Source organism: Sesamum indicum, linkage group LG3, assembly GCF_000512975.1.
Source record: "Sesamum indicum cultivar Zhongzhi No. 13 linkage group LG3, S_indicum_v1.0, whole genome shotgun sequence".
Classification (NCBI taxonomy): domain Eukaryota; kingdom Viridiplantae; phylum Streptophyta; class Magnoliopsida; order Lamiales; family Pedaliaceae; genus Sesamum; species Sesamum indicum.
In genome coordinates this window covers 17,855,995-17,876,277 of record NC_026147.1, presented here as the reverse complement: position 1 = coordinate 17,876,277, position 20,283 = coordinate 17,855,995, and the positions used below count along the sequence as shown (strand labels likewise).

Below are 20,283 nucleotides of genomic sequence, written 5' to 3'. Positions count from 1 at the left end.
TAACTCCCTTCTATTAGAGTTTGAGTAGAAAATATTAACATAAGCCAAAAAAGTTACATAATTTTTAATTTTACCCCTTATTGAATATTTTTATTTATATTTTTATACTTATAAAGGGATAAATATAATAAATAAATATATATAAATATTGTGAGGTTAACATCATTATATTTTTTCCTTCATACATACAAAATTATTTCATAAAAATGTTAAATGAGGGGTTAAATTAAAATTTTATGTATTTTATTTTACTAACGTCAATATTTTTTATTCAAATTCTTATAAAAAGGGATGGTGTATAAATACTAAATTTTTGATGGGAGTGTAAGTATAATTTTAATATTTTTTTTAGAAAAATTATAATTTTACATTTTAAAAGAGAATTTTGAATGTAATTAACCCAAAAAATTATTTTTCATCTCATGATTTATTGTTAGGCTCTGTTTACTTGAGTAGATTGGGCTCAGTATCCAGTCAGTCTCCCATGATACTGCGTTCCAAGCCATTACAAATTCCGCCTTTTTTTGCAGTGAACTAGTAGATGGGCTTGTCTAATTAATGAAAGTGCTAATTCCATAGTAAATGGTACTAAAAGTAAAATAGATCTAACTTATGAGACAAAAATATAATTTTTCCTAACTTGTACCTCATTAAAGTATAAAGAAAAATTATATACATTCGTTTTAAATCATAATTGTTAACTTGGAGCAATATCGTGTATAAATGAGAGTTGAAGATATAAATTTTTAGGCTTAAATGTATTTTTGGTTTCATAACTTAGATTATTTGGTGTCTTGATTCTTTAACTTCTAAACTAGTATTTTAGTTCTACATCTTTTTAATATTCATGATTTCAGTTCTTGTTTTCTTCGGAGTTCACCCTTCTCATTGGAAAGACACATGTGCATCTCACATGACCTTTCAAACTACAAGGTATTTACATTAACTGAAGATAAAGAGTTTGAGTGATTTATAAGCCTCAAAATCTCTCCTTCCTACCAAGACGTCTTTTCATGACAAAGTCATAAGACTCATACGAAGTCAAAACAGACAATACCTCGCGCAACGATGTATCAATCTAATCACAAGCCACATCAATCAGTTATCAGCAATACATATATATGATCAAAATATGTATGTGTATAAAAAAATGAGTATGAAAGCCATGCATTAAAAATTCAAAGCAAGGAAGCAGAAGATAGCATCAAAGGTTTGAAGTCAACCGGCGAAAATTGTGGGAGGACGGTATTCTTCATTTTGGGTGTTTTTTAATATTCATAGCCGCAACTCTCTTCTCATTAAATATTAACTACTTCGCCCCCCAACCGACCACTTAGCTTATTGTGATTTCATTTCTTCAGCTCTATATAACTTTTTCAGTCAAATCCTTGCAAAACATATGGTGTTCCTATGAATAGTCTTCCTCAACTCCGTGTGCATGGACGAGCTCTGCATGCTGACATGGCACTCTAATTTTTTTTGAAATTATTTAATTTTAAATTTTAAAATTTTTTTTTATAAATATAAATTCATTAAATAAATGGTAGTATATCAGTACAATACAACATAAAAGGCTAGACAGTCATCAATTATAAAAAATTTTAAATTTCTTTTTTTGGAGGGTGGGGGGGTGGGGGGTTAATCAATTTGTACATTGATTGCATTATATATGTGTAAAACCATGAAAATAGTAAAAGTTCATTCATTTCAATCGTGGAATATATATATATGTGTGTATATATACACACACATGTAGTAGCGGTACACGGCCTATTCGATCGATGTGTGTGTAAAAATATTTAAAAATTACAAATAATTAAGATTTTTATTCATAAGTTGGTTATCAATACGTGATGTAATGGTTTCAAAAACATAAAATTGTAAAAAAAATAGAGGAAGGTAGAGGGTATATTAGTAAATATATTAAAAAAATATTAAAATTAATATTATATGACAAAGTTTATTATAGAGAAGGAAGAGCTTAAGATTATATATGACTATTTAAAAAATGTTACATAGTAGAGTTTTTTTTTTTTTTAATAATTCCATAGATATATGTTATATATGGATTGAGATTGGTTTACTCAATTTAATATTTTAACATATAATGGAAGTTTTATTTTTTAATATATATGTTCAAGAAAAAACTATAAATACAACCTCTCTCACATAGCGTCTTTCGTAATGCGGAGAAAGGAGCATCCTATGACTAGTAGTCCGCAGTAAACAATTACTTCCGTCGGGTAACAACAACACTAAACTCCCATCGACACAGCACACGAGACCCGACAAGAATAGCTCATAGAATCCGACAACAATAATATAAGTAAGCAAGATGCAGTAGAAAAGCAGTAAATTGAGTGCAGTTTCAGAAGGTAAATTTTATTGAATAATAGAATGCAATAAATATTGTACAAAAAATATATAGTAACGCAAGGGGATCTTAATTAAAGTAAAAACTGCACACCACTATTTATGGATAAGTATTATTTTAATTCGAGAAATAGTATTTTTTTATACTGCCACTGTTCATAATTCTTTTTGTATGATCTATATAAAATTTTATTTCCTAAAATGATGTTTCAGAAATACCCTACACTAGAATTACTAATGTCAAACCACTAGACATCAACAAAAATATTTTCAAAGGGTATTAATTGCAATTTTTGTCCTATATACACAAAAAATTAATTTAGCAATTTGATCTATCAATTTAGTATTTTCGCAAATTGCATTGAGAATTATTATTTTTTTTTTTTGGCCGAAATTTGTGAAACTCCATAGATTGTTCCACATGTACGCCACATGATGACAGAAAATTGGTGATTTTTAAAATTCCAGCAGAAGGAAATTGATGAATTGATAGTCTAAAGGGAAAATTGATTTTTTAGTACGTTAAATATGTTGAATATTAATTTTAATCCTGTAGTTATGTCATTTTTTATTTATTTCTCACATGATGACAGAAAATTGGTGATTTTTAAAATTCCAGCAGAAGGAAATTGATGAATTGATAGTCTAAAGGGAAAATTGATTTTTTAGTACGTTAAATATGTTGAATATTAATTTTAATCCTGTAGTTATGTCATTTGTAATTAAGTTCTTTTGACTTTTAAAATTGATGAAATTTAGGACGATTTAGGATTTGTATGTAATTTTTTCCGATCAATTTTTGAATTTTATCCACGTGTACGGCTAGATAAGTGTGAAGCTGACCGGACGATTACTATAAATAATATTAAATTTTTTTATATTATTTATAAATTTAGGAAAAGATAAATCAATTTAGTAATATTTTAAAAATATTTTTCACTTTCTTTTAAAAACTTGATTTTTTAAATTACTTTTAATTAATTTTTTTAAAATTAACTAGTGAAGGGATGATGACGCTATTGCAGAGGAGGGCACATCGACTCACCCCTAGGCAACAACAATCACCCATCATGGCAGAGGGCGATAAGCTACTGGCCCCCCCCCCCCCCTTCGCGGGGTGCAGCAGGGTGGTGAGGAAGGAGGGGAGGGGGATGGTGGTGCGTGGGATGGATTTTTTTTAAAAATAATAATTTTATTTTTATAAATTATAATTATATATACTGCAATTATATCCAATCTGTCTTCAATTTATGTGTAAAGCCATATAAGACTAAAAACTAACAAAAAATATATAGTTGCATGCCATGTTATTTTTTCAATCAAAGATTAAAATTTCGAATCATTAGAGGATTAAATTTCATCATTTTCTAAATTTAAAGAACTTAATAAAAAAAATAGTTACATAAATTAATATTAGATATATTTAGCGGACTAAAAAAATAATTTTCTCTAATTTAAATTACCAAATCAACTCTTCACAAGATCAAAACTCCACCAATCATATATATAGAGAGAGAGATATAGAACAAAAGTTACAATTAAAGCTTCTTAATTAACACATTAGCATTCAGAATTCATTAAATTTGTGGATATTAGCAAAAATTTAGTTGAATAGAAATTCATATTTACCCCTAATTCACAATGGCAAATATTTTTCGACCAAATATATTTACATGCTAACGCATGTGAGAAAGTACACGTTCAGCCTTGTAAGGTCAGAAAACATTAGCTTGGCCTGCAATAAATTTGTAATAAGTAAAGGGGGGATAAATGTTGATTTTCATTTAACTTTTTTTCCCGATATCAATAAATTTCTTGAATTTTACCAATGCATAAATCTATTTATTAGATAGAAACAAATCTTCAAAGTATTAAGTCTGATATTTCAAACCACAATGAACCACGTATAATTATATCAAATCTCAATAAAAGAAACGGGATAATTATCCCCAACACATATTGAAGAACCGGTAAATAATCACTACGATCCAAAAAAAAAAGAAAAAAAAAAGACAAAGAGAGTAGCTATATATATATATATATATGTACTTCAATACTTTCACTTATTGTGTACTTGTGGTTGAAAAAACCAAGCAATGAAGTCAAACTGGAGTTTAATATACGGACGGAGACAGTATATGATGAGATTATACGTGTCTTAGCGCGTGTAGTTTGAATTATAGTTATTCTCCGGCCATCCAGTCCTCATCCCACAACCCTTCGTCAAACCCCTCTCTACGTACGACGTACCCTTTAGCTACTACTATACACACATGTTTATATATTCTCACTCGCTCCCTCAACCCCTCCCGCTTCAAATCTTTGCTTCTTTCTTCATACATCTCACCAGGGAAAACCCCATTTTCCTCTATGGCTTCATCACTCCTATCATGTTCTATGCCAAATCCCATCATGAGCTCTGCTACTTTCGTCACAGACCCTATCCCCCACCCCTGTAATTCTTTGCCTTTGTTGAAATCAAATCCCTCTACTACTACTCCATTGTCCCAAACTTACCTGCAATCCGGGCCGGCACCGGATTCGGTAAATTATGCTGCCAAGTCAAGAACGAGGACGATAACTAGTGCAAAATCCGTAGTCTCGAAGCTGGCAAGTGCTTGGAGAGACATCCAAGGTTTGAACAACTGGGAAAACTTGGTTGAACCCTTAGACCCTCTGCTGAGGCATGAGATCATTAGATATGGAGAGCTGGTAGCTGCCTGCTACAAGGCATTTGATCTCGATCCCAGCTCCAAGAGGTACTTGAACTGCAAGTATGGTAAAAGAAGCATGTTGAGAGAAGCGGGGTTGGCGGATTCGGGCTATGAAGTCACCAAATACATATATGCGGCAGCGCCGGATATCAACATCCCTATCCAAACTGGGGCTGCTAGATGGATTGGATATGTGGGCGTGGCCTCAGATAGGGAGGTGAAGACACTAGGTAGGCGGGATATAGTCATCACATTCCGGGGGACGGTGACGAACCCCGAATGGCTAGCTAACCTAATGAGCTCACTAACGCCAGCCCGGCTGGATCCGCACGATCCGAGGCCGAATGTGAAGGTGGAGGCCGGGTTCTTGAGCTTGTACACTTCGAATGAAAGCGGTAGCAGGTTCGGGCTGGAGAGCTGCCGAGAGCAGCTACTGTCGGAAGTGTCTAGGTTAGTGCACAAGCATAAAGATGAAGAAATAAGCATTACTCTTGCAGGGCACAGCATGGGGAGCTCATTGGCTCTCCTTCTAGCATACGACATCGCAGAGCTCGGGTTGAATAAACCTAGCAATAACGGGTCCGAGAAGGAGATTCCGGTGACGGTGTTTTCGTTTGGAGGGCCAAGAGTTGGTAATTCGGGCTTCAAGAAGAGGTGCGAAGAGTTGGGAGTGAAAGTTCTTAGAGTAGTGAATGTGAATGACCCCATCACAAAGCTACCTGGGGTTGTTTTCAATGAGAATTTCAGGGGTTTTGGTGGGGGGTTTGAGTTCCCATGGAGCTGTTCTTGTTATGCCCACGTAGGGGTTGAGTTGATGCTCGATTTCTTCAAGATGCATAATCCCTCTTGTGTTCATGACCTGGAAAACTATATTGGGTTGCTCAAGTGTCCTAAGAGTTGGCATAGGGATCATGAATTGGGAAATCTGATGGAGAGGGCAAAAGGGTTGTTCTTCGGAGGCGTACAAGGATTGGACCACTTGCATTGGAGAAATGCAGCCATTAATATGGTGAATTTGTTTCAGTCCCAATGGACATGATCACCATTGCATCTGTATACGTATATACATATATATATATATATTCTAACAAGAATTCTTGACATAATTAATCTCTGACTGTAAAAAAAAATTACAATTTTAGTTCTAAAACTCACTGGTATCATTTTATATCTGTACAAATTAATTTTCATAATTTAATCCTATAATTTTATAGATTTGCCAATTTTAGTCCTTTTCTGGTCAATTTGATCTGAAATTGCAATTTACTTGCAATTTTACTCCTCTAAATAAATTCATGAAGGACTAAAAATGGCAACACTTTCAAATTATAGGACAAAATGCCAACCCCCCAAGTTACAGGACTAAAATTATAATTTAATTGGGTTATTGCAAGTCACATGCAATTTTCCGTCCAAATGATGAAATTTGTCAAATTTTAAAGTTATATAACTAATTAAGTTGCAAAAATCAATTTGTGTATGACCAAAAATTGCCATCCCCATAAGTTACACAATTTTAAAATTATATTTTTTCCATATATATATATATATCATCGGCCTTGTACTTGTACAATGTCTCTTTATAAAATTTATGTCCGAATAAAGTTTGGCTAATACAAATAATCAAGAGTAAATATATCACACTTGTTACGTGATTTATCACTTTTTTAAACTATACACCAATTAATACACTTACCATATGTTTAATTTAAATTTAATTGAATTGAGTCCCAGCTAAAATAGCCCATGCTTCCATTTGTATTGAACTAGAGAGAGATGGAAGTTTTTAGTACATACTCCACAAACTAATGTATGACATAGTAATTATCAAATGACTATATGCAAATGATCACGAGGAAGGGAAAATTTTTATTCAATCGAGGTTCAACTAGACCTAATTAATTATAAAACAAATGCAATATATTTATCATATAATTAATTATTTTTTTAATAATATAGAGCAATCACACGATAAATATATTATACTTACTGTATAATTGGTTTTGATTGGTCTAAACCCGACTTGAATTAAAATTTCTCCATGAGGAAGATGATGATAATTGATCTAATTTGATTATTTTAGTTAGATGGTTATCGCCGAAAATAAGTTGACGAAGTCCACGGATATCTTAATTAATGTAAACAAAGGTTTTATACGTAGACCTTGTTTAAGAACCTAAAATCAAAAGTTTTTTTTTTTTTTTAATGTGGGATATTCCTTAATTATTGGCATCGTCTGAACCATTAATTTTTGCACGAGAAACTGTAGCCGCGTCAATATGTAGTGGTTCAATCAATGAGTATTGCCAAGAAAAACACGCATTTTTTAAGTCTATATTTTCACTAATAAGACATAATTAAGTTGTCGAAGTTCTATAACTTTAGAGTTTATAGGTGTTGAAAAATTGGTCCAAGATCATATTCAGTAGACCCAAGCCCACAATCCCAATCCAAGCACTGGACAAGACTTATAATGGTTATGTCGATGATACAATCACCTCTTGTAGATCCAAGATGTAGCAATCGTGTGCACGTGATTGCCATGGTTTCTCAAGTGTGAGGACTACTCTCGTATTATCGGAGTCAGAAATTTCAGTCACACCAATCAAGCCTCCAAGGCAGATTCCAGCAATTCAGTTCAGTCAACTGACTACCTCGTCAACTAACCCACTAAAATTGCATAGACGTCCAATGTCTATCACTCATGAAACATGACACTCATTGGATGAATACAATATTTAGTACAAGCCTTTATAGGACTCTGGATGCTTAGTCTTGAGACTCTCGACTTCGAATGTTTCATACAAGCCCTCAAAAGCTAGTTTTATACCCATCATCCAATACGTAACCCAGCTACATGGGTTATCTAATTGGTATGTGAGCATTTGTTGTAAATTACTTCATTTTAAAAACACAAGAGGTAAATTACTTCAATTTATAAAATATAGGGAGATAAATTATTATTTTTTTTTTAATAAGAAAGTAATTTACAATCATTTGCAATATCACAAGGGGTAAATTACATTAAATTCCAAAAATTTATGAAATAATTAAAAATAAAAATTAGACACACCGTCCAATATTGTATTCAATAATCAACCATGTTCCCAATATTGGCACATTACATGCTCTTTTTAGGCGTAATCCCACCTCAGTAGCAGCCTGGCAAGCGGTATCGCTGTCGAGAATTCAAACGAGAGAGACGTCCCGTAGTCATTGAAGTTGGCTTTCCCTATTGCCTTTTTCCAGTGTTCTCTTTCTTTTTGTTTTTCAATTTTACTTTATTATTTAAAATTTTGAATTATTTAAAAAAAAAAAAAAGAGGTTTTTGGTAGTTTTTACCCTAAAATTGAACAGAAAAAATGATTAGTGAAAAAAACTTAGATGATAGTTTTGATATTGACACTTATAATAGGTATAATTAAGTCATGACAGAACGTTTTACTTCGTCAAAATAAAGAGTTTTCCAATTGACGATTATTTTATAAAAGATGTTATTAATAAGAACTAACGATAAAAGAATTATACGTAGAATTATAAATGACATGTGGATAGTAATTGATACACTAGTAATGTGGAATATTTTATTAAGTCTATTTTGTCACTAATAGTTTATGGTGGGAATATTTCATGCAAAGCTTGTCAATGTTGTTGATAAAATAATTTGCCTGTACTCCCCCTCTGATTGGGGATGAAACAATTTTTCTTCTTTTTGAATATAAAGGAAGTGGATCGGTTTAGAAAACGCGACGGAAGTGCGAAAAATCAAAATAAAGTGATTAAAACCTAACATAACCCAATTAATGGGTGTACTCTTGATCTATCCCAGTCGTTGGTGTACAATAATAAAAATCTAGGCCAAGAACACCAAAGATGTTAAGAGTAGGCCCCCTGTAAATTACTTTATTTGCTGAAGGAACATCCACCACTAGAAATTTTATCAAGCATGTCTTTCATAGGGGTTTGAAGGAAAAGTGAATCGGCCCGGGAACGCGCGAGTGGAAGCGAGCCTGGTAAGAAACCATAAAATTAATGCATAAAATTTCAATCAAGTGGTGTACCCTTGGTGTTTCCGAGCATTCGGCGAAGTGTGAGGGTTTAGAGAGAATCCAATCATACAACCTTGTGGTTTAAACGAAAGAAGATACGTAATTTAAAATGAGCTCATTCACCTTAGATTCGAAAGAAGGAATCCTCTAGAAATGATCTATACCACACCGCGAGGAAGACGACTTTGATCCCTTCACTTGAAAAGATCAAAATCAACGTTGGAGAAGAGAGAAAAGGGGCGGCCTATGTTGCTAGAGAGGAGGGTGGGGTTTTCTGTGGTTTTTATATTATGTGCATTATTATGATCACACTCATATATATATATATATATATATGTATATATAGTCTTGTGTAGATAAGTGAAAATGTGTCTAGATACATTCTACTAACCTACAAGACAAACTCTTTCCTATATGATATGATCCAATTATATCATATAGAGAAGCGCCCCAAACAAATTTAAGTTTGCACTTCAAAAAGTATAACTTGGTCGAACCTCCTTTCAACAATAGAAGTCAACTTTTGGCTAATGGACCTTAATTTAGTGGACTAAATTTAAAATAATTTTGAGATCCAAATGAATTTAATTAAATCCGATTTAATAAAATATAACCTAATTAAGTCCAATGTCATTTAATTAAAGACACAAGCCCAAAATATCTCTTAATTAATAAATCTAATTTTTTTATTAAGTTAAGCCCAATTAATTTAATTTTGAGTTATCCATCCAATGAATCATCCCACGTGCAAATAATCTAATTATTTATATCCTCGATGAGTTTATTTACAAAAAAAATCAAAACAGGTAGGGGTGCTTCTAACTTTTGGCCTAAAAGCACTCTTTTTTTAGCCGTTTTAGAAGTAGAAGTTGAAATGTCAAACACTTCAAAAGTACTTTTGAAATCATAAGTTGAAAAGCGCTTTTCTGAAACGCTCGCAAACACTTCCTACTAACCCTAACAAAAAAGTGTAAAAAATAACCAAAATGCCCAAAATATATAATAACATTAGCCCTTATTTTTGTTTATTTTTTTTCTCAATCTCTCATTAATACTGTCTCCTTCATCTTGTCATATTTAATTGTATTTTCGCTTTTTTCCAGCCAATAATTTTTACTTTAAAGTACTGCAACATCAGTACAATAATCAAATTATACTTTCCTTGAAATTTAATTCAAATGGCTTTTTTATCTTCAAAAAGTTAAATTACACTAAAAAATTTATAATAGATAATTTTAGAATATCACATACAAGATTCAACAGAGTAGGATATACATGAGATAAAATAAAGCTAAAGTGGGATAATTATAATTTTTAAAATGTGAGGACTGAATGGTGGGAACTCCCTATTGACAAACTTGTTGGATTGACCACCATAATTGTTTGACCATCAGGGTGAAAACAGACACATGCCTCATATATAAGAAGATCAAGCCATGAGAATTTCCAACACTAAAGAAAAAATAATTTTTTTTTATATTTGTCATTGTCAAAAGGTAAAAATTAGAGTGAATATTAATTAATTATGGTAATGTAAATAATTCATAATTGTTGGTTTTACAGGCATGATCAAAATATTTGTTATGGCTAAAAATTACCAACGATAATATTCTAACCATAGTTAGCCATGGCAATTTTTATTCATAGTTACAACTTAAGTTTTTACATTGATTTTGTCTATTGATGATAGATATAGTATTTGATATGTGGGTTAATTTTCTGAAGGTCTTGAAGGTTGCTCTTAAACGGGACCATATACTTAACCATTTAGTCAGTTTTGGTCCCCAAACTTTTGGGATTGACAATATTAGTCCTCAAACTTATACTTTTTTAACAGTTTTCGTCTTTGTCGTTAGATTTGGCATTAGAATTGATAGAGAAATGTCATGTGATATGCATGTGAGGCAAAAATAATAGGAAAAGAATAGGAAAAATTATGATTTTGGTCCCTAAACTTAATCACTTATTCAGTTTTGGTTCTCAAACTATTGGGCTTAACAATATTAAACCTCAATCTAACTATTTTTAAATAATCTTTACTTCATTCTCTCATTTTTTTTTCCAACTCCCGTTCTTTCCCAAAGGGACCTAAATGGATTTTCTCAAATTCACTGATAATTTTCTATTATTCACTAAATTAAACTAATTTTCTTCAAAATCCATTTGAAATTTTTGAGTTTCTAGGCCCAAATCCACAAAGTGTAGAACCCTAAAACTCTAATCATGATTTGGACAGGCATGAATTTTTCTACCCAAATTGCAAGGAGTCCATGATGTTAAAAATGGAAGCTTAAATCCACAATTGCTGAAGAATGGAGACTAGACTTCTTAGGAGTTTTGAGAATGAGAATTTTTTTTTCCTAATTATCTCTCAAGTAAACATTCAAACTTGAACAAAAATAGTGGAAATTGATGTTTTTAACCTATTTCATGAACTATCCAAGATCCAAGGTGGGAAAAAGGAGTTTTTTTCCCCTCCAATGCTGCCTTCGTCAATTCTAACAGAAAATCTAACGACAGGGACCAGAATTATTAAAAAAATATCAATTTAAAGACTAATATTGTCAAACTCAAAAATTTAGAAACGAAAATGAAATAAGTGGTAAGTATAGGAACCAAAATTATAATTCTCTCCTCAATTGAATCTACAAACAAGCTCTGGGCTTAAAGTATTTATTTAGAGTATGTTTGGTTGGAGCAAAAAGTGAGAGTATAAAAGAAGTGGAAGTAAAAAGGGAATGTATAAGAGATTGTTAGCATTTATTGGGAAGAGATAGAGGGGAAGTAAAACTCAATGTATATGAAATTCCTCTGGATTCCAATTTTATTTTCATTCAAAATAGGGTAGAAAAGTGAAAGTATAATGTCAAAAAGACATAAAAATATATATTTTATTTTTATTTACTCTATTGCCATATATATAATTTTCCTCCAATTCCTTTTTGCTTCCCACTCATAATACCATACATAATGGCCAGAGAAAAGATAATAAAATTGCTGAAAACTATTGCATCAAAGAAAATGTTGATTTTTCTAAATAAAATATATTCTTGTTCTTGGTTGATAAATATTTTATTAATAAGGTTTTTAATTTTTTTATATACTAAAATTATATTAGTATAATATTAATTTATTCTTTTTTCTAGTACAAAATGAAGAAAATAGTTATTCAATAAAATTACAAAAAATAGTTTTTTCTTCTCAGTCTCTTTTTCTCATACCAACAAATGGAAGTATTTGAGATTTACTCGCATTCCAATCATAACAAACAACTTAAAGGAGAACTATTATTCTTCCCCTCCCCCACCACCTTTCACTTCCCTTTTTCTTTCACTTGAACCAAACGAACCCTTAGAATCTTTACAACATAGTCTGGATACCTCCAAAATCCAAACATATGGACTCACTGTGGCCGTCGACCGGATCATTTTAACATCTGTATGAAGTTCACATAAAATCGAACAATTGAAAAAAACTTATAAATAACCGCTTTAAGGATCGTTTTGTAATATAGGGAAATAATCCATTTTCTTGCAGTTGAATATCCAATTTGCTATAAATCAACTTTGCTAGCACATTAATCGCATACAAATCAAGTCGTTTTTCGTGCACATTCTTGATCCTTCAAAAAAAAAATCAAAACAATTCTTTCATATCACACAAAATAATACCTCCAAACACACTCGTATAGTAACACCAGCTACATTTCTTATGAATAGAGGACACTAAATTCTAAGGGGGGTGTGAGATTGGGCAGACATGGCAAGTTGGAATTCTTGCAAAGAAATGGAAGGAAATGAGAGTATTTCAGTTGGTTTGAGATTTTGCCAGTTGGAGTTGGAGACTTCCGGATTTAGCGTTGTGGATCCGTCCAAGCCTATGTGAGTAACATGCTTCACATCAGTTGGAAACCCTATCTCCATTTCCTTTTCCATCTGCTCCATTTCCTCTTTGTAAACTGATGACATAGAGAAGGTTAAGGGAATTATAGTATGAGGTAAAATCAACTAGCATAGAGAAATGATGGGGAAAAAAATATGTAATTAAGTATGGTTGGCATTTTTAGATACGTATAAATTAAACTTTGTAATTTAGTCCTGTAATTTTAGTCATTTTCTCCAGCTAATTTGATCTGAAATTATATGTGACTCACACATTATCCAATTAAGTTGCAATTTTTGTTCAATAAATCAATTTTGTATAGGACCAAAAATGTCAATATCTTAAATTATAGGACTAAAAATACCAACCTCTCTTAAGTTACAGGACTAAATATGCAATTTAATTTGACCATGTGCAAGTTACATACGATTTTTCGATGAAATTGGTCGAAAAATGACCAAAACTGCAAAAAACTAAAATTTATAGGACTAAGTTGAGAAAATTAATTCGTGAAAGACTAAAAATGACATCTTCCATGAGTTACAGGTCAAAATTTGTATTCTTTTTCCCCCTTCCCCTTTTCTTGTGTTCTTTTGTTTTTGTGGTTTTAAGTATTTGAAACTGTTGAGGGTTAGTTTCATTTAGCGAAATCGAGCTCTATGACCAAGAGGTCATAGATTTGAGTCCCATTAATGTGTGGGTATTGGTTTACAGTAATAATAGTTATTGATTAGTTATGCATATTTAATATTAATAATTAACGTATATTGATTGTTGATGATTAAAATTCATAATATAATTATAATCGATTCACTCAAAATAATAATAATAATAATTCATTTATTGATGGCAATTGAGGCAGGTAGATTGAAGACCCCCCACCACTAGTTATCTGGAAAACCTCAGTACTACAATAAAAGACAACAAGCTCACTAAAATTTGGTATGTTATGAATATCCTTATTATTTGAAAAATCATCAATACTCTTGATGTTCGATAAAAAATTATGTCTTTTTTGAATGGGGGTCTATAATTGTTAACTATACCGTTGTTGCATTTTAAAAGAAAAAAATAGACAAAAGGTTGAGTTTGATAAAAAGAAAAAAATTAAAAACTTGTCCACTTGGCCCAAAAAATATTAAAAAAATTAAAATTATAATTCATTGTCCACAAAGACTTTCTAGTCAGTTCACCACAAATATGGATGAAAACCTAATGGAGACTAATGAATTAAATTAGTTGTTGGATGATGGTTTAACTTATGGGTATTGATTTTCTAAACTAGTTGTTATGGCACACCGTCTCTGCGTGCATATAATAAATATTTTTTTTTTATATTTTAAAATATATTATACATAAAAATAAAATATATAAATTAAAATACTATATTTAAAATAAATAAATAACTAGATAAAAGAAATCAACTTAAGTATATCATCAACATAAAAATTTTAGTGTCGCGGTATCACAAATCGTCGTCTGTGAATACATACGAGATATTTTTTATAATCTAAAAAGTCGATATTGCGGTGTAAGTAGTATAGAAGATAACGACGGAGCATTTATAATTATGCAAATCTTAGAAAAAAAAAATTCCTTATCATGATGGGGTTTGCTGTTTTGATATGATATCATTCTAGAATAGGTGATGTCTCCTATTTGGCCCATGCCATATACAATTAGAAAAAATTATAATTTTAATCATATATAAATGTAGGGTGCAGGGGTGATAATTTTAGTTCTGTATGTATCTATTTTGATAATTTTATTATGTAAAAATGATTAAAAAAGTGCACGTAATCAATTTAATTAGGGGCACTTTTCAAACTAGGTTAGCACATTATGACCAAATTTGTCCTCAAAATGAGAATTTTTTAAAATTACACGACAAATTTTCTAAAACAAATTCATACATATGAAAAAACTGTCACTCCCATACTTATAGGACTAAAATTATAATTTTTCCTATACAATTATTTTGAGGACGACGATTAGTTTATTTTTGAAAATATATCGAAACAAAATTATTTAATTTCCGTAAATATTTTTATCTTCATTTGACAATCAAAATTGATGCTAATATTACTAAAAAATAACAAATATGTAATTTTAAAATCCCTCCATATATTCCACTTGGATTTGCTTTTCTAAATCTTTTCCTCTTAATTTGATTAATGAAGTAATTAAATTTTGTATTCATGAAGTCAAGAAAAACATAGATATCAATTTTGGAAAAATGACATTTTTCGTCCCGTAATTTAAGACCTTTTCATTTTTAGTCCCATTCTCACTTTTTATCTCGTAACTTTTAAACATAATATTTTTGGTCCCATGACACATTTTTATTATATATTATAATAGAAAAGACCACGTGCTTAACACGTGGCTGTTAGAGTTTTTACACTTTTGATCTTATAAGTTATAGAATGATCATTTTTGGTCCCATAATTTTTAAAAAATAGCATTTTTGGTCCATACACTTAATGGTCATATGGCCTTTTTCATTAAACATCTAACGAAAAGATATCATGGGACAAAATTTACAATTTTTTAAAAAATTACGAGACTAAAAGTGAAAATTCCATAACTAATGGGATCAAAAACGAAAAAAAAATCCTAAATTACGGGACAAACATGTTATTTCCCCTATTAGATGGTTGATAGTGTTAACTTACCAAAGAAGTGAGAGAAACTTTTGAAACGGTTGATTAATCTTTGTAATCCCTGAGAGAATGATGCTTTAGAAACACCCTGATTTCTTTTCATTTTCAGTTTGGACACCTTCTCTTCTCCAACCTTTTCTCCTGCAAATAGCCAAGGACAACGATGTCATTTCCAAACTATCAAGAGATCGAAACCGTACATTTTTAATTGTTTTGTAATTACTACATTATCCCTAGTTAGTGGATTACGTCCACATATTGACAATCGGTGAGGGGTAAAAATGAATTTACGTCCCTGTATTAATTACCTGCAGTACGAAGTATAAATACCCCCTTTGTATCATCATCAAGAAGGGGGGTTTGGAATAGGAATGGAACGAAGAAGGATTTTTCTAGTTCGTGACGTGTGAAGTGTCTTTAGATTGCAAGTTCTCGATTTGTTCATAACCAGTAATGGAACGGGGAAATGAAGTACATTACTTCAATTGGAGGGAATAATTCTTATTTAAATCAATTTTGACTAAATCGAACTAATCATATACATTAATAAAAATAATTTTTTTATAGTTAATTATCATGGTAAAAAATGATAAATAACCTGAAACGGTTATAGTCGTTGTTTCTGCAGGAAATACCAAAAAATTAGTTACAACAGAACACCATGATAATTGTTTTGGCTACAGCTGTATGCGTTGGATGTTGTTCTACTGTATAGTGGGTGTTGTCTCAATTTCATTTATCTGATGTTATTGATGTTGTAATTGTCTTTGTTATATATTGATATTTGACAAGAAGTGATTGTAATCGAGTTATTTCAATTAATAATAGTTCGTCGCTTCAAATTTCAGATCAAAAAATTATTCTGGCTACAATTAAATCGAATTGATTAATCATAGTCAAAACTTAAATTTCACTTTTATTTTATTTGACTGTAGTAGATAATATAAAAAATAATTTATTTATTTTTTTATTATGATAACAACATATTATATTTATCATATAACTGATATGTGTCTACCCAAATTTGGTCCGTACTAAAATTTCACATAGTGGGGAGCATTTTTCTTTATTAAATGAAAATGGGCTTTAATTATTATATGTTTGGCAGTTGAAAAGACAATCAATATTTGGTGGAAATATTATTGTTTTTATTTAACAAAAAGTTCTAAAATATTGAGGTTGGTAGAGTGACAAATTGCTCCTCTTAGACTTAATTAGCACAATAAAATATTATAACCTGTTATAAAATTTTAGATAAATTAAAAAAAAAATATACTAACATAATATTTATTTTAAATTTTATTTTTAAAACATAATATTTGTTTAAAAATTGATTACAAATTTTTTATTACTAAAATTTTATTATTTTATATTAACTATTATTTTTTGAGTAAATCCATTACAATATTAATATCAAATATCTATATCTAACAACTATCGACAACTATTGCAATCATAAACTAATCATCCGCATCAGATAACTACAACTACTATTAAATTAGAATAACATCTTACACGTTGGACCTTATAGTAATGCAATCTCAACTTCACCACCTAAATTAGACCTCATTATTGTAGGCCCCACAATCACGCATACATCTTGAATTTAAACATATAAATCACCGAGTCGAATTTCTATTGCAATTTACTATTGTTCATTTTATATATATATACTCCATGTTTTTAAAAAATTACGTTAAATTTATATATGATTTGTATATTAGAAACCAACAAAAAATACAACATAAGTAATTGCAATAGAAAATTCAAGGGAAAAATGCAAGCAACCCCTTGTGATATCGCAAATGAGCAAATCACCCCCTTATGAAAAAAAAATAGCGATTTACTTCCCTGTATTTTTTAAAATACAACAATTTACCTCCCTATGTTTTTTAAATTGAAGCAATTTATCTCCATGTATAAGAAGGTAAATTGCTTCATTTTAAAAAATATAGGGGGATAAATTGCTATATTTTTTCCACATAGGGATAATATACTCCTTTTCAATATAACAACGACATAAATTATTATTCACCCGAAAATTCAATCCAATCAACACCCCTTTGAGAGAAAGAGAAGAGAGAGAGAGAGTACTTGGTTCTGAATAGTCCGGCGAATGGGCGGCGGCGGCAAGAGCAACACTTTTCCGAGAGTCACAGCCGATGGAGAAGGGAAGAAGCAAAAACCTTTCGAGACGCTCATCTCTTATCATCATTTTTACATACCCAAACATGCACAATCGATGATCCAATCTAGTAACAAAGTTAGCAGACAAGCATGCAACGTAATTATCTCCAACCAGATTAATAGCAGCCCTGCAAACAGCAGAATAGTGCAGGCTTCATGAACAAGCTATATATGTATATATGAAGCAGATGCAAGCAACAAAGGGTGAGGGGTTAGGGGGGGAGTTGGAGGGTTAATTATGATATCAGTGGGTTGGGTTGGAGGGAGTTGTTGTTAGTGAGTTAAACTGTACAACTCAACCTACTGTACTCTTGTTTGCTGGGATAATTACAGTTTTAGTACTCGTATATTGCCATTTATTCATTTTCAATCCCTAAACATATTGAAATTCTATTTAATCTTTCAATTTTTAAAATATTAACAGTTGGTCCTTAGATCTGATTAATGACTATTTTACCCTTTCAAATAAAATATATATATAGTCCAACTATCTTTTCCCTATGCTCATGGACGACTAGGCCCAACATGCTTTCGAAAATAAAATTAAGCCTCCAACAAGTCCTCGGTATTCCCGGGTAGTGTAATTGGAGAAATTGCGTAAAATCAAGGACTTCGAATACCCAGAGAACAATGCAGTCAAAGAAATGTATGACTAGAAAGAATTATAACATTTAATTACGGTTAATTGCCATGGTTAATAACAAATAGCCGTAGCAAATAGTTATTGACCACAGCCACGCAACAGTTGTTGGCCGTGGTGGCTAAAACATTTCAGCCATGACAAATATTTTGACCATGGCTCTTAGTCGTGGCAAATAATTTTTTCATGGTGGAAAACCTAGTTTTTTGCATCAATTTTATTTAACCGTACTTAGTAGTAGCCATTTACCATATTTTTAGCCATAGCCATTAATATTGTAGCCAATAGTAATTTTTTTTTCTAGTGTATGAACTTATGAAGACATACTTTTATTTCCGAAAACTTGTTGGTCTTGATCATGAAGATAGGAAAAAGATAATTGTACTATATATTTTTTTTAAAAGGACAAAATAATCATTAATTAAACCTAAAGATCGAAACTGCTAATAATTTGAAAAATGAAAAATTAAATAAAATTTTAATATATTTAGGAACTAAAAATGAATTGATCACAATATATGAGTACCAAAACTGTAATTATCCGGTTGTTTGGTCATTACTTAATTTGAGCCCACAGACCAACTCTTCATCATTTCCTGCTTAAGGGTTTCCTAATTAATTATTGTTTTCTCAATATTTTGTCTTGCGTGCTAAGCTAACAGTTTCAACATTCTTCCTATTTTCCCCTCTAAATTCTCTCTCTTTGGGCCCCTTAACTAATTCCTCCAATCCCATTGCATGGCTTCATGCCATTTCAGAAGTGTACACTAAGGAATGTTGATCAAAGGTGATGTGATGTGTAGTTTCATAATATAAAATAACTCCCCCAATTTACCATAAAAAAATAATAATAAGTCCTTCAAAATGCCACAACCTATCTAAAAATTAATATATGTAGAGATCGAAATGATTTATCTTCTAAATTCCTGCAAATATTTCACAATCTCTCAACTTATTTGTCCTCAATATTGTCATTAGATGGAAAAGATGTTCCATAAGTTGGGGAGTTGATAATTTTTGTCCTATTTAAATTAAAATTTGTATTTTGATTTTATAATTTTAAAATTATGGCAAATTTAGTCATTTTCAGCTAATTTCGCCAAAAAATTCCATGTGAATCAACATCAACACCTAGAATTGGTGCTTTAGGTTGATTTGATGACGTGGTAGTTCAAGTTGTAATTTTTTAATTGTAATTTTGGTCTTGTATTTTTAAAAGGATTGACAATTTTGGTCCTCTAATTTTGAATATAGCAATTTCAGTTGTCTATCCTTCAAAATTGTAGTAATTTTGGTTCTTGAACCCAATTAGTTACCATGTTATCCTTTTATGATAAAAACTTAATAGTTACATCACATGATTTTTATCAGAGCTAACATGCCCGAAATAAAATTAAGCCTTGATATACTTTATATATTGGTTTGACTGACTTGCCACTATGTATTCAAAGCCCTTGGTTTTACATGTTGGAATAGGTGACCAAAAAATCAATTAAATTGATGGTTTTGGGAATTATTCAATAATTTTTATTAAAGTAATGTTATCTTGATGAATATAGCAAGTGTCCATCCTTGACATAATGTGTTTGTTGTATTTACTAATTATATTAAACGGTATTTTAATATCACGAGAAATGCACACAGATCAATTACAACCTATGCAGTTGGGATTTACATTAGATGGAGCTATGAAACCAACTTCTGAAGGTTGGTCTAAAAAGTTCCAAGGCGAGGATTTCAAGACTGGGTATCGTGAGTCCTATAGAAACTTGCAC

At 31.0% G+C, this 20,283-nt stretch overlaps 2 protein-coding genes across 2 annotated transcripts; one reads left to right on the top strand and one right to left on the bottom strand.

The window, feature by feature from the left end:
• Positions 4,712-6,126, top strand: LOC105158736 (galactolipase DONGLE, chloroplastic). The gene has a single exon (XM_011075575.2). It carries the CDS (start codon positions 4,744-4,746, stop codon positions 6,124-6,126), a length of 1,383 nt encoding a protein of 460 aa, XP_011073877.1. The 5' UTR covers positions 4,712-4,743.
• LOC110011746 (CRIB domain-containing protein RIC4-like) lies at positions 12,750-18,095 on the bottom strand. The gene is made up of 3 exons (XM_020692889.1): positions 17,776-18,095; positions 15,694-15,822; positions 12,750-13,094 (listed from the first exon to the last, which is right to left on the bottom strand). The coding sequence occupies exons 1-3, from the start codon at positions 17,912-17,914 to the stop codon at positions 12,862-12,864; spliced, it is 501 nt and encodes a 166-aa protein (XP_020548548.1). The 5' UTR covers positions 17,915-18,095; the 3' UTR covers positions 12,750-12,861.

Bases quoted from the DNA above. Each gene is read 5' to 3' on its own strand.
- LOC105158736 (XM_011075575.2), top strand. From the start codon at position 4,744: ATGGCTTCATCACTCCTATCATGTTCTATGCCAAATCCCATCATGAGC.
- LOC110011746 (XM_020692889.1), bottom strand. From the start codon at position 17,914: ATGTTTGGGTATGTAAAAATGATGATAAGAGATGAGCGTCTCGAAAGG. The intron at 15,823-17,775 runs GTACTCTCTCTC...GGCTATTTGCAG, and splicing joins GCCGGACTATTCAGAACCAA to GAGAAAAGGTTGGAGAAGAG. The intron at 13,095-15,693 runs GTAAGTTAACAC...CTATGTCATCAG, and splicing joins AAGTTTCTCTCACTTCTTTG to TTTACAAAGAGGAAATGGAG.